The sequence below is a fragment of the Scatophagus argus genome, chromosome 13, assembly GCF_020382885.2.
Source record: "Scatophagus argus isolate fScaArg1 chromosome 13, fScaArg1.pri, whole genome shotgun sequence".
NCBI lineage: Eukaryota > Metazoa > Chordata > Actinopteri > Scatophagidae > Scatophagus > Scatophagus argus.
Window position 1 is genome coordinate 22,572,755 of NC_058505.1, and position 12,783 is coordinate 22,585,537.

Below are 12,783 nucleotides of genomic sequence, written 5' to 3' on the forward strand. Positions count from 1 at the left end.
ATTAACTCACTGTATGAGACCTGCCCAGCTCCAAACAACACACAAAATACAGTCAAATAAAGGTAGAGATTAGCTGGTGAACATCATGGAGCATCTGGCAGCTAAAGACATAAATATTTTATTCAGAAGTTGAATAAGCTTAAGTTTAAAATTAAGCTTAAAATGATGCACCATGGCTGTCAAATATTATGTGTTTAAAAAGGAACTGAAATAGATACACTTTGGGCATCATTACATGTTAATCTAAGTCAGTGTAAGCTGCAAAACAGGGTCTTATTTTGTAGTATTCAGCAGAAAGATGGAGGTACAGTACAAATGAAAGACAAGTCAGAGGTCATTCAGTCTGTGCCACAAGAAAGCACTGGGCCCACGACGCAGGCAGAAAGACACCGAAGGGGTGCAAATAAAGTCCACGCTACAGCTTATGTTAACCAGCAGAAGCTCATCACATTTTTGATAATATAAATTTTCCAGATACAGACCGGTTTCACGGCTTACAGAGGGAGTTTTTCCTTGCCACTGTCTGCTTGCTCGGGGGTTCAGGCTCTGGGTCTCTGTAAAGCATCTAGAGACAATTTTGATTGTATAAGGTGCTATATAAATAAATAAACTGAATTGAATTGAAATTGACAGCTTGATTTCATCACCATAATGCATCACATTCAGGCTGCAGAGTGGTTTTGTTCAGTCCTGCACATGGTTTCATATCCCAGCGAGTGTATTGTAGAAGTGGTGTGTTTCGCCCACCCAGTTTTATTACCTTCAACAGATTTGGTTGATTTGGTCTTTTCTTGATTTTTGTCCTTCTTCCATGGGTAAGTAGGCTTCTAAATGAAATCTCTTTTTTATGGTGGGCATTATCCATTACATATAATTCCCTGGTGTGAACACAGAGATATTTTCACGAGAGGATGAATTTGAATGTGCTGGATCCATAAAAATAATGGAAACTCTGTTCTGCAGACCTTATTGCTTGTTCATCTGAAAAGAATGGAAAAGCGAAAGGCACTGTTGTATTCTGACAGGGGTCTCTTACAGGCCGAGCGGGCCACATGCTTGAATATATATGACTTTTATTTCTTCATTTTTCCAACACAGAACTTCACATTTAGACGGATACAACATCACACATAAACGTATCATCACAAGAAAACTATGGCCTCACCATGGGAAAACACAGAAGTTGTTCTGAATATCATTTCACTCAACCATGGCTTTTAAAGTGCATACATTTGCATCTTAGAAAACAGACACACTGCCAAAAATGAAAAGCTCTAGAAGCAAGTTTACCCTCTCTGTCTCTCTGGGCTTTCTTTTTATTACTGCTGCGACAACTGCTTTTAATATCACGTCCATGTCTTGGTCACAGAACAACAGTTATTATAAACACCCTCTACTTAAATTATTGCAAAATAAATCAATACATAAATATGTCAGCAAAAAAACAAATACATCCATAAATTTAAAGGTATACTACGCAGGATCTGTTGGTTGCTGTTTGTAAACATACGATTCATAGTTGACTCCTCCTCCCTGGCTAAAGGAGAGAGAGAGAGAGGGAGAGAGAGAGAGAGGGAGAGAGAGAGGGAGAGAGAGAAAGGAAGAGAGAGAGAGCGAGAGAGGGAAAGAGGGAGAAAGAGAGAGGGAGATGGGGAGAGAGAGGGAGAGAGAGAGGGAAAGAGTGAGAGAGAGAGGGGGGAGAGAGGGAGAGAAGGAGGGGGAAAGAGGGAGAGAGAGAGAGAGAGAGAGAGAGAGAGAGGGAGAGAAAGACATAGAGAGAGAGACAGAGAGAGGGGGACAGGGAGACAGAGAGAGAGACAGAGAGAGGGGGGACAGGGAGATAGAGAGAGAGACACAGAGAGGGGGACAGGGAGACAGAGAGAGAGAGACACAGAGAGGGGGACAGGGAGACAGAGAGCGCAGTAGTGGCCAAGCAAACCAAAGAATGAATCAAGAACAAAGAGCAAAGCAGTGAATCAGAGAAACAAAACATTATTTTCTGAAATTTCATGGCGGCTACATTCTCAAGCACAAACGAACAGACCCCCACCTCCGCACAAACCTGCCAAAGTGCTCGCTTCACTTTGTCACTCTGCCTGTGTGTGTGTGTGTGTGTGTGTGGCTCTACTTCATCCTCAGTCCAAAAGACACACAGACCTGCAGCTTCCTTAACCATCCAATGACCTCACATCCTGTGTACTGTTATTGGCTGGGGGCTACACACCCACTACCCAAATCTGTAGTGGGACATAAATGATGACCGAGAAGGATTACATTTGTATGAGCGTATACATTTTTTTGTGGAAATCTTTCTCAGTCTACCTTCAACTGGCATAAACAATAAAACTGCTTGCTAATCGTGTCATTTTTTACAGTGCGCAGAATGAGATGTTGTGCTACATGTGCATATGTACAATTATACACTTTCAACAGTTCTTAAAAGCTGTCCAAATCTTTGTTCACTGCATTCAGTAGTGAATACAGTGAACTCATGCAAGCCGGGTCCTGCTCAAGGTTTCTTCCTGTTAAAAGGGAGTTTTTCCTTGCCACTGTCTGCTTGCTCGGGGGTTCAGGCTCTGGGTCTCTGTAAAGCATCTAGAGACAATTTTGACTGTATAAGGTGCTACATAAATAAATTGAAATTGAAATTGAAATTGAATTGAAATGTTCTGAAGAACAATTCTTGTCTTTCTTTTCATGTTGTTAAATGGTGGAGAATACACTCAGAGACAGAGGGTGTCTCTTAACCAATTCTTCTTTTTCAGGTGATTCAAAATGTAAGAAACTGCAAAATAAAATTAAAAAAAAAAAAATCAAATAACGAAGATTCTTTGTAGAGAGGAGAGAAAAGTCTAAAAAGACACTATCAGCTTTTACTACTACATTACATTTATGTATAACTAATGTGTAACAGCAAATATATTGTGTGTTTGTGTGTGTGCGATGTATATGTATGACTCTAGTCTATATATATGAAGAGAGAGAGAGAGAGAGAGAGAGAGAGAGAGAGGGAGAGTTAGCATTACCCTTCCCTTCTAAACTTTTTCTGATGTTGCTAGATATTTGGTCAGAGGATCAGAGGACTTTCCCACCTTCTGCAACAACGTCCCGTTCACAACAGCGCTGTACAGTTTTGCAAACAGGATTTCTGACTTTGAACATCGACTTGGCACTTGAACACAAAGTCGGACATATTGGAAAAACGATGGACGGATGGAAACCACAGGACGCCTGTACTTCTAACATGACATCATGAGGGACGGGTGATACGAAGATAAATATTGAGAATATGACAGAATATGAGAATATGACAGAGCTATGTCATTAATACCACAGTACTTTTCTCATGTAATATCACTGATCATATAAGGTTTTTGTTTGTAATTCTGCAAATCTCCGTGTGGGACTGCCTTTATTGCAACTTTTTTTATGATGCTTCATTGTGAAGAAATGTTTCCACCTGCTGGGTATTTAATAATAGAGAGATAAAGAGTTTCATTCATAACCTCTATGTTATTTGTAGTGTATGAATGACACATTTGCTCCATTCAACAACAGTCGACATTTAACCGAACGTGTTTACAAACAACGCAGCAGTAAAATCTTGCTCACATAGCTGTGAAATATGTGTATCATTTGTATTGCCTGACAGATCTGCCTGTTACGAACTGTCTATAAAGCCAGCAAAATGTCACATCTTACTCACTGCAGCCTCTTACACACTTTTAACACATTTATACATTATTGTTTTTTATCTTGAGGTCACGTGTTTACAGTGCCAAAATCACAGGGTTCACAGTGTTGTCATGCAATCATGTCAAAGTAGTAATGAGGTAGGCAAGAACTGAAAGTAAATATGAACTTAAATGTTCCTTCAGTACCTGGAAAGTCTGTTTCAGTGTGAGGGTAGACTGTGGTTTTGCATACATCTTGATCATGTAAACCAGACACACCGCTACTCTATCACAGATAGTTAGGTAGAATATGTGTGGATTATTTCTTACAGCAAGCAAAAAAGGAGGTTTGTGTTATCTTAAAGGAGCTACAATCAATGACAATAAAAATGTATGGAATGACACTGTAAAAGGGTTACATGTATTATGTAGAATTACGTAATGATGTGGTGTCAGGGACATTTTAAAATGTCAGAAATAATTGTCAGAATTCTCAGTTCTCTTGTGGACTGTTAGCTAATGTATGTGTCATTACTGATAAATTGATAGTAAGCTAAACCAGCTGATATGTTAGCTGATGTTTCCCTAACCTGTGTTTTTCAGGACATTGCCAGAGTGGGTTCTAACGTTCTGAGTGTTGTGCTTGTTATCATTTACTTCCCACGCATTGCTGCATAACAGTTTTTCACAACTGTAAATTGGTGAAGAATAAAAGCAGACGCTGTTGGGAAGACTCCAGGCACAGTTCAGAAGACAGATACACTAAAACCCCTGGGAAATATAAATTTTACACACCGTTTGACACTCCCTCCGAGTAGTTTAGTGTGTTCTGTGATTGATTTATTTTGGTATTATTCACCAGTTTTGTACTGCCTCCAGAACCATATTTATTTGACTTATCTTATTTTATTTTGTTCTATTTTCTTCTACTATTATATGTTACTCTTTCTTACCTTCTATGTATGCACCAATCACCAAGACAAATTCCTAGTAATGTGAAACCTCTTCACTTACAATGGCAATAAAGTCTTTTCTGATTCTGATTCTGATTCAGTTCTACTCTGTTTGCTTCACTTCCGGTCTTTGTTCTTTTTTCCCATAACTGTGAATGTTTACCCCGCTGTAGCTGTTTCCACCTGTGTCTAATTCTCCCCAGAGTACACATACCTGTGCTTCCTGTGTATTCAGCAGATAGTTGATAATGTACACTAGCGTCATCCGTTCCAGCGTTTCTTTCTTTGCGTGCCTTACCTGACTGCTCACCTACGTACTGAAACCTTGTCTGTACATTAAAGCCAGCGACTGGTTTTTCTGAACCATGGCTGAAGCCATGCATTTGGATCCAATTCCCCGCACCACGTCAGCCTTGACAGTGTTTTCATTTCACATCTAACAACACCAGCATTTTAAATGTTAGTAGCAAACCTTTCCAAAAATAAGTATCTTTCATACTAACTGCCAAAATAGCATGCTGTAAATATTAGTGCATAGTTTTGATCCTTCTTCTTCTTCTTATAATAATAATAATAATAATAATAATCATACAATTATTATTATTAATTTGTTGGTATGCAATATGGAAATGAAACACTGATGTAGCAAAATGTGTGTGAAGGCCATGCTGACGGTTTTCACTGTTGATGTTCAAATAATGATCTACTTCTGAACACTCCGGACTATAACATTCGAGTAAAAAAGCTTTAAATAGCAAACTAACACCTCTAATAAATCTTCTTCATTCTGATTCCCAGTGGTCTAACTTCTCAACTTGTGGCAGCGATGTGAAGGTGTACACCAGGATCACTGCTGGTGTGGTCACAGGTGCAACAAAACAGACTTCTGACCACACACATCAGTCATGCTGTGACTTGAGACTTAAAACCAGAATTTTTCTGGCTGCTGTCCATGTACACTTTGAGGAGGACCCTCAAGTAAATGATTTCTTAAAACACAGGACATGTTACCGTGCTCATGATACTGATATGCACTCTCTCTCTCTACACTTCTCATAAAATTTTGACCGATAACTACAAATTTACTAGACTATCTGAAAACCACAATAGCAGAGTACATATATATATATATATATATATATATATATATATATATACGCATTTGATCTATGTAACAAGTAGTCAACTTACACATCCAACACCAAGCCCTAATAAAAACAAGGGAGATTATCTTCAAGGTGGACCAATCTCAAAACCCGTCAGAGGAAGGAAAGTCTAACTAGGGGAGAACACAGGAGTGTGTTGGCAACTGATATTGTGAATAAATGACACATCGAACTTATGATTGACAAGCATCATTGAGGGTAAAAACACTTGGGAACATCTTTTACCCTTTAACACCATCAAAAAATAATTATATTGTTTCTAATCCTGACCTCTATAAATCACTCTAAATAAACTGAACCCAAAGAACCCAATCAGGTTTCCTTATTAGTAAAGGCAAAATCTTATAGAGACAGCTGATCCCATGGTATGTAGTTTTTACATCTTTCCTACTTCTCATCTTTCAATTATAATTCATTTTTTTCCCTTTGAAACCTCCAAACATAAAAACATCTAAAACTAGAATTACTGCCTTATATAAAAGCAGAATGATCTTTCCCTCCTATCTTTTCAGTCATTCCTCCTTCATTCCATTCCCTTTGTCTCAATTTCATTGCCTGTCCTCTTACTTCTCTTCTCATCCTCTTCATCTCTTGAGTTGACATTGCTGTCATGGGAACCCTGCTGACATGGTAACCCCCAGCTGAGCATTGGTTGGTAAGAGATCACTTCAGGTCAATGCCCTGAGTCTGGGTCTGAGCCTTCTCCTTTGCCTAAAACAGTGCGAGAACAAATGCAATTAAAAGCTTGATAGCAGATTGACAAATGGTAATTAATAAAATGACATCTAACCTATAAAGGAGTGTAACTGTTTATACTCTCCTTTAACAGCACAGTAGTGGCAAAAAACAGCCTTTAGTGCACAAGATCATTGAGGACATACCCAAATACAACAATATACATTACATTATATTTATATTTATATGTAAAAAGTCCATTCCAAGTATGATTTTCATAGGGAGGATCATCCCCAATAATTCAGTTGAGCTGGAGGGCCACTGGGACAAAAGGACCCCCTCCAGGCCAAATAAATCTTTTATTAATGTCTAAAATAACAACAAATATCCATTCATTTCAAAATCAATTATTTGTATGTGATGGTTTCTTTGAGGCTGTGTCCCAAAATGTGAGTTAACGTCTGTTCAGTTGCCAGGGAAATGCTTGACATGATACAAGTGCTACAGCTAGTCCCTTTAAATTACTATTCAGTGTGGGCACATGGGATACAGGTTAGTGTGAGCATGGGTTGTCTGTAAAAGAGAACTGTAAAGAGAAGAAGCCTGATGGTCAAGTATGGTCAAATATGTTCATATTCTTTTCCAAATCTTCAGAGCCAAGTAAAAATATTGTATTCCTTTACTGATAGATATGGTTACACAACTTATTTTCACACAATTAAATGCAACTTCAGTCAGCGTCTGCTTGTGATAACTTTAAGCACTGAATATACCAAGTAAACAAAAATTTGAACATAAATGTTGATTACAGAATACCTGCTGTGCCATTTGGCCAAAGCCAAACATGTCAATATATCAAGACACAAACCTTGTCTGTTTACGTATTTTTCTGGGTAGTGGAAACACTGAACTAGTCCTTTTGCTTCAGTCTTTAACTACCCTTAGATGCAACAGTGCTCTGCTAACATGCTAACATGCTTGCTTTGACAGTGCTAACATTCTGATGTTATTAGAAAATTCACATCTGGAGAATTGGGCATTCCAACCTATTATCCATTATTTTTAGCAAACTACTTCATCTCACTTGCTCGATTGCAAACTAGTTTTCAGAAAATGTTAATTGAAAAGACACCTAAATTTATTATAACTGACTGAATAAGTGTATGTATTTTTATTGTAGCTATTGCACAATCTCTCCACAGAAAAATAACCCCTTGGGGTACAATGGAAATCACTGATCTAACAGTTATGTGCAATATATATATATATATATATATGTTCCAGGTAATGTTTTCAGAATGAAAATAAACTGTAGTCCATCTATACCACTTGTTTTTATCTTTTATCTTTTATCATTTTTAAAAAGACGAAGTAAAGTTCTTCATTGGTGTAAAAATAGGGGAAAAAAGAATCTGGTCTGACTGGACTAAATTATCCAAAATGTGGTTGAATCTAAAAGAACTACATACAACACAGTTACAATTAATTTAATCTTGACATGGACCAACTCAGTCCAGTGTTGGATCTTGGACACTAAGAACTAAGTGGACCCCTAAAGACCTGTGTTCTAGGTGCATGTGTGTGGTCTCCAACTCACCCGGAGTGAGGGACGAGGAGGCCTAACTGGCCTGACTGGTCGTACTGGCTCAGCTACTGGGTTTGCCTGAGTTCTGTCCAGAGGCTCGAGGTCGTCAGCTACATCAGGACAACTGATGTATCCTCCAGCTCCAAACACTGAGCCCAGATCACCTTCTAACAAGCTGCGAGTGGTGGAAGAATTGGATGTAGCAAGGTCCTGGTTAGCAGACATGTTACTGACATTCATGCTGAGGGTGTCAGCAGTATTGGTGTTTGTTTTGTTGCTAGTGCAGATACTGGTGTCGAGTTTGAGTCCCAGCAAGTCTTCTGATGTCACATCACTGTCTGAGCTGTTACTGGTGGGACTGACATTGAGCCCTGGTTCAACAATGCATTGGTTATTATTTGCTTCAGGAAAAACTTCCTTACCAAACAAGTCTAGCACCATCTGGTTGTCATGGCTCCCTAACTCTGGTAACTGGTGATCTGCATTGCTACAGAGATCTAGGAGTTCCTGATTTTCATGGTTTCCTGAAACAAGCACTTCCTGATTTTCATTGATCACAAATCCCAGTAGTTCTTGGTTGCCATGGTTATCTAAATCCAGCACTTCCTGATTTTCAGGACGGGAGAAATCCAGCAGTTCCCGACTGCCATGGCTACAAGGTTCCAGCACTTCTTGGTTATCATAGATACCATGTCCAAGAAGTTTCTGTATAGTGTTATTGTGATAGGGTTCCACCACCTCCTGGTTTTCATGAGTGCAGGGATCAAGGAGTTCTTGGTTTTCATTGCTAAGTAATTCTATTTTGTCAAGGTTAGAAGGTTCCAGAACTTCTTGGCTTCCGTTTTTACACAAATCTAGCAGATCCTCGTTACTATAGCTACAAAGTTCCAGCACTTCTTGGTTTTCTTGGGGATGAGGTTCCGGATCCTCCTGGTTTCTATAGTCAGAGGGTTCTACTTGCTCGTTGTTTTCATAGGTGCAAAGGTCCATAACTTCCGGGTTATCATGGACACAGAGGTCTAGTACCTCCTGGTTTTCTTCCTCAGGGCTGAGCTTAAAGCCATATGGGTCAGAGTCTCTTGCCATCTGTGAGGAAGTGATGTCAAATCCATAGGAATCAAAGTTCAGCTGGTCTGGTTGGGAAGAGGAGTGTTCAGGGTCAAAGGCCAGATCGTTCTCAGCAGGTTCTGGGCTCAGTTCAACTTCATCAGGGTCTAAGAGGGTGTGACTAGAATGTTCTGGACTGAGTTTAAACCCATATGGGTCAAAGGAAGACTGACTGGTTGGTTCATAACTCAGTTCAAAACTCAGCTCTCTGTTCTCATCTGAATCACACTGGATTAAGAGGTTTTGAGAGTGTGGCGAGTTTTGCAGAGCTGAAGAGTTTCCAGGTTCCTCTTCAGTGTTTCTAACCAATTCTGTCGCCTGATTGGAAGTACCATCATGTGACAGAGTTTGCTGTATGTCTCTGGTCCAGTCTGATTCCAGAACTTTTTCACAGAGAACAGGAACAGGCTGAGCTAAACCAGAACTCGGACCTAGGAGAAGAAGCAACAATGAATCAAGGCAAGATTTATAAGCCATATCACCATTTATACCATATAACCATTTATAAATCTTTCTGAGAGCCTGAAAATCAACAAAATAATACTTAAGTTTATTGAAATGACAATTTTAATCTTGCACTGTAAACAATTTGAAACACTACAGTCAAATGTTTAAGATGTTCAAAACAGCTCAAACTGATATTTAAAATGGGCAAGAAAATATTATTTAGGAATTTAAACAGAAACAAATATTGTTACAGTTCTTACACTGGCAGTTTGGTGATAATACAATGCCCATAAAAATTAATCACCCCTTAGGATGTTTTCCCCTTTTGTTGTTTTAGTAAATAGAATCACAAAAATGTATTAAAACAAACAAGAAAAACACATGTGAAAACTCATTCAGTGAAACAGATGTCTATAAAGTAATGTGAATTAACTAAGCATATATAATGTAAAATAAGTGACTGCATAGATATTCACCCTTTCAAGTCAGTATTTAGCAGATGCACCTTTGGCCACTATCACAGCACTGAGTCTGTGTGGATGGGGCTCATTCAGGCTTGCACATCTGGGTACTGCATTTTTACTCAATCAACAAAGTATTGACCACAGGGTGTGAATACTGTATGAGACTGTAACAGGCCATAAGAGGAGGTAGACACCACAAGCCCCTCACGATGAAGGAAGGCTTTCACCCCAAGTCCAGCACCCTGAGACTGTACACCAAGTGGAACGGGAACGGAACAAGGACTGTGTAACAAGAAAGATCCAGAAATACATCAGAAAGATGGCCCCCAGAGCTGAACTGTTGAAGTAAATACCTCACGCAGCAAAAACCTGGCGATGATGAGGCGGAAGAGGATGAACCATCATGGTGGGAAAAGCCCTTGCACGGTATGTACCACCGACAGACAGAAGAAGTTATCAAGAAGTCCTATCAATGGCTGGAGAAGGCTGTATTGAAGGACAGCAAAGAAGCGCTAATCATGGCAGCACATGAACAGGCACTCAGTATAAGATCAATAGAGGCTGGGGTCCACCACACCAGACAGGACCCCAGGTGCAGGCTGCTCCTGAGACATATGCAGCACGTAACAGCAATTAAGATGCAGGCAAAAAGAGCGTACATGGAACGCCATAACCAAGTGGCTGGCGTAGTACACAGGAACATCTGCACTGAGTATGCGCTGGATGTCCCAAAGTCAGAATGGAAGACACCTCCCAAGGTGGTTGAGAATGACTAAGTTAAGATCCTGTGGGACTTCCAGATCCAGATGAAAGATGTAGCAATCTGAAGCGACACCAACAACAATAAGAAGGAACATGAGAAGCTCAAAAATTAAAAACAGTGGCGCCACTGGTATCTATACAGAGTCGGCCAAAATAATGTATACACACATCGGGAAAAGAAAAACATGCATAAATATTTAATTTGTGTAAGTACTTCTGTAAATATAGATACCTCTTTCGAAGTTTGATCAAATCACGATAACACTGTGTACTGTTTTACAATGTTTTCCCAACAGATGGCATTACCCTTTTTTTTCCTGATGTGTGTATACATTATTTTGGCTGACTCTGTATACAAATACATATATGTGTGTCTATGTGTGTGTAGCATGAAACACATTGAAAAAAAAAAGGGAAATAAGAGCATTAATTACCTTGTTCCAGTCCTTCCATTGCCTCTACATTAGCCTGTCCTACTAGGGATCCCAGTCTGTGTTCTTCTACATTAGAGGAAAGGGAGACAGTACCAAGGTCCAGCTCATACCCATTGGGGTCTGATTCTACAGAATACTGACCCTGGGACCTCCAGCCCTGAAATGGCTGTTCCCCCAGCTCCTCTGATGAGCTCTGAATAGGTTTAAATCCACAAGAATCATCAGTCACAGCAATGGCGTCCAGGTCTTCTTGGATATAGCTGATCTCTATGTCACTGTCTTCGTCTGGGAATTCAGACTCAAAGCACTGAGTTCCCGTCGAGGCTTTATTTTCAGCACAGGACAGACTGGTATCTGCCTCATCACCAACATTTCCTGCCCCTTCATCAGTGCCAACGTTCACCTCGGGGAACAAAATATCTGCTGCAAATGGGTTGCTGCCTTTGAATGGGTCTGAAGCAAATCCATCTGTCAAATAGATTATTTAACAAATGCTTAGTTGATTTAATTACTTTAATCAAAAATGAAAACAGAGAAAAAAGCTGAAACCAGGCAACATGACCCAAGTGCTTGCTGTAAACAGATCTCAAGTCAGCAGTAGATCCCAGTATCTAAAAGCAGTAACTGATCAGTTAGTTAAAATAACAATACTGCAATTAAAAAGTACTATTACAGTCCAATTAAAAGTTAAAATGCTGCATTCATTTAAAGCTACAAATTGTATTTAAAGTATTCATTATGCAAAACTACACATACTTTTACAATACCACGTTTAAAAAAAATCTGCATTTTATAGTACTGAAAGTACTCAAGTATAGAAAAAAAACAGATCTAAATGACTTGACTTGATTTGTTAGATAGATGATCTTCACCACCAACAAGACCCTTAACTTTCCTTGAAGTCTAAAGTGAAGTAAAGAAAAATAAAGTTAGTAACTAGTGTATTATTACTCACCGGATGAGTCAGTTTTAGGGAACATATCTTCATTGAAGAGGTCATCTAGAAAACAGGTGAGAAAGAAACTGGAAAATTGTTGTATACAACCAATGATATATGTGGTCAGTATTTGTCACAGCAATTCAATACGGGGTGCTACAAGGCCCCATTACACATGCGCCAGGCATCTACATGGTTCAGTGTTCTTCTGAACATTATTAATGGTTTAAAATGCGGTACACATACAGTTAGATCCTAGAAGAAAAGTTCTACTGCAGTTAGAGAAGACTTGCCATATTTATGTCACTCAGTTATTGAGTAGAAGTAATATGCCGAAGAGCAACAACTTTGTATTTTGGTTGTCCAAGGTTCTGGAATTAAAGCTTCAATTCATTTTTGTACTGACAATATTCAGTGACAGTTGGAGCACGGGAATTAATATTTCTTATCCACACTGCAAATGGTCGCAAGATAGAACCTCACATTCAGGAACTGTCAGTTCACCCTCTCTACATATAACAAAGAACCAAATTTGGATTCATCAGACCAAAGGACAGTATTCCACTTATCTAATGTCCA

At 39.2% G+C, this 12,783-nt stretch overlaps 1 protein-coding gene across 6 annotated transcripts in view; it reads right to left on the reverse strand.

The window, feature by feature from the left end:
• Positions 1–652: 652 nt before the first annotated feature.
• The window catches only part of LOC124069826, a 24,749-nt gene continuing 12,618 nt past the window's right edge, over positions 653–12,783 (reverse strand). For 2 of the 6 annotated variants that reach the window (XM_046409295.1, XM_046409294.1), the window contains 5 exons: positions 12,223–12,267; positions 11,268–11,735; positions 8,066–9,591; positions 6,361–6,504; positions 656–1,537 (listed from right to left, as the gene is read on the reverse strand). In XM_046409295.1, coding sequence (XP_046265251.1) covers positions 6,457–6,504; positions 8,066–9,591; positions 11,268–11,735; positions 12,223–12,267 — 2,087 coding nt within the window. In that variant the 3' untranslated portion in view covers positions 656–1,537; positions 6,361–6,456. Of the gene's footprint in view, positions 1,538–1,863; positions 2,238–5,777; positions 6,505–8,065; positions 9,592–11,267; positions 11,736–12,222; positions 12,268–12,783 lie in introns of those variants that run through there. The other 4 variants (XM_046409293.1, XM_046409290.1, XM_046409291.1 and 1 more) reach the window with 4 other exon arrangements.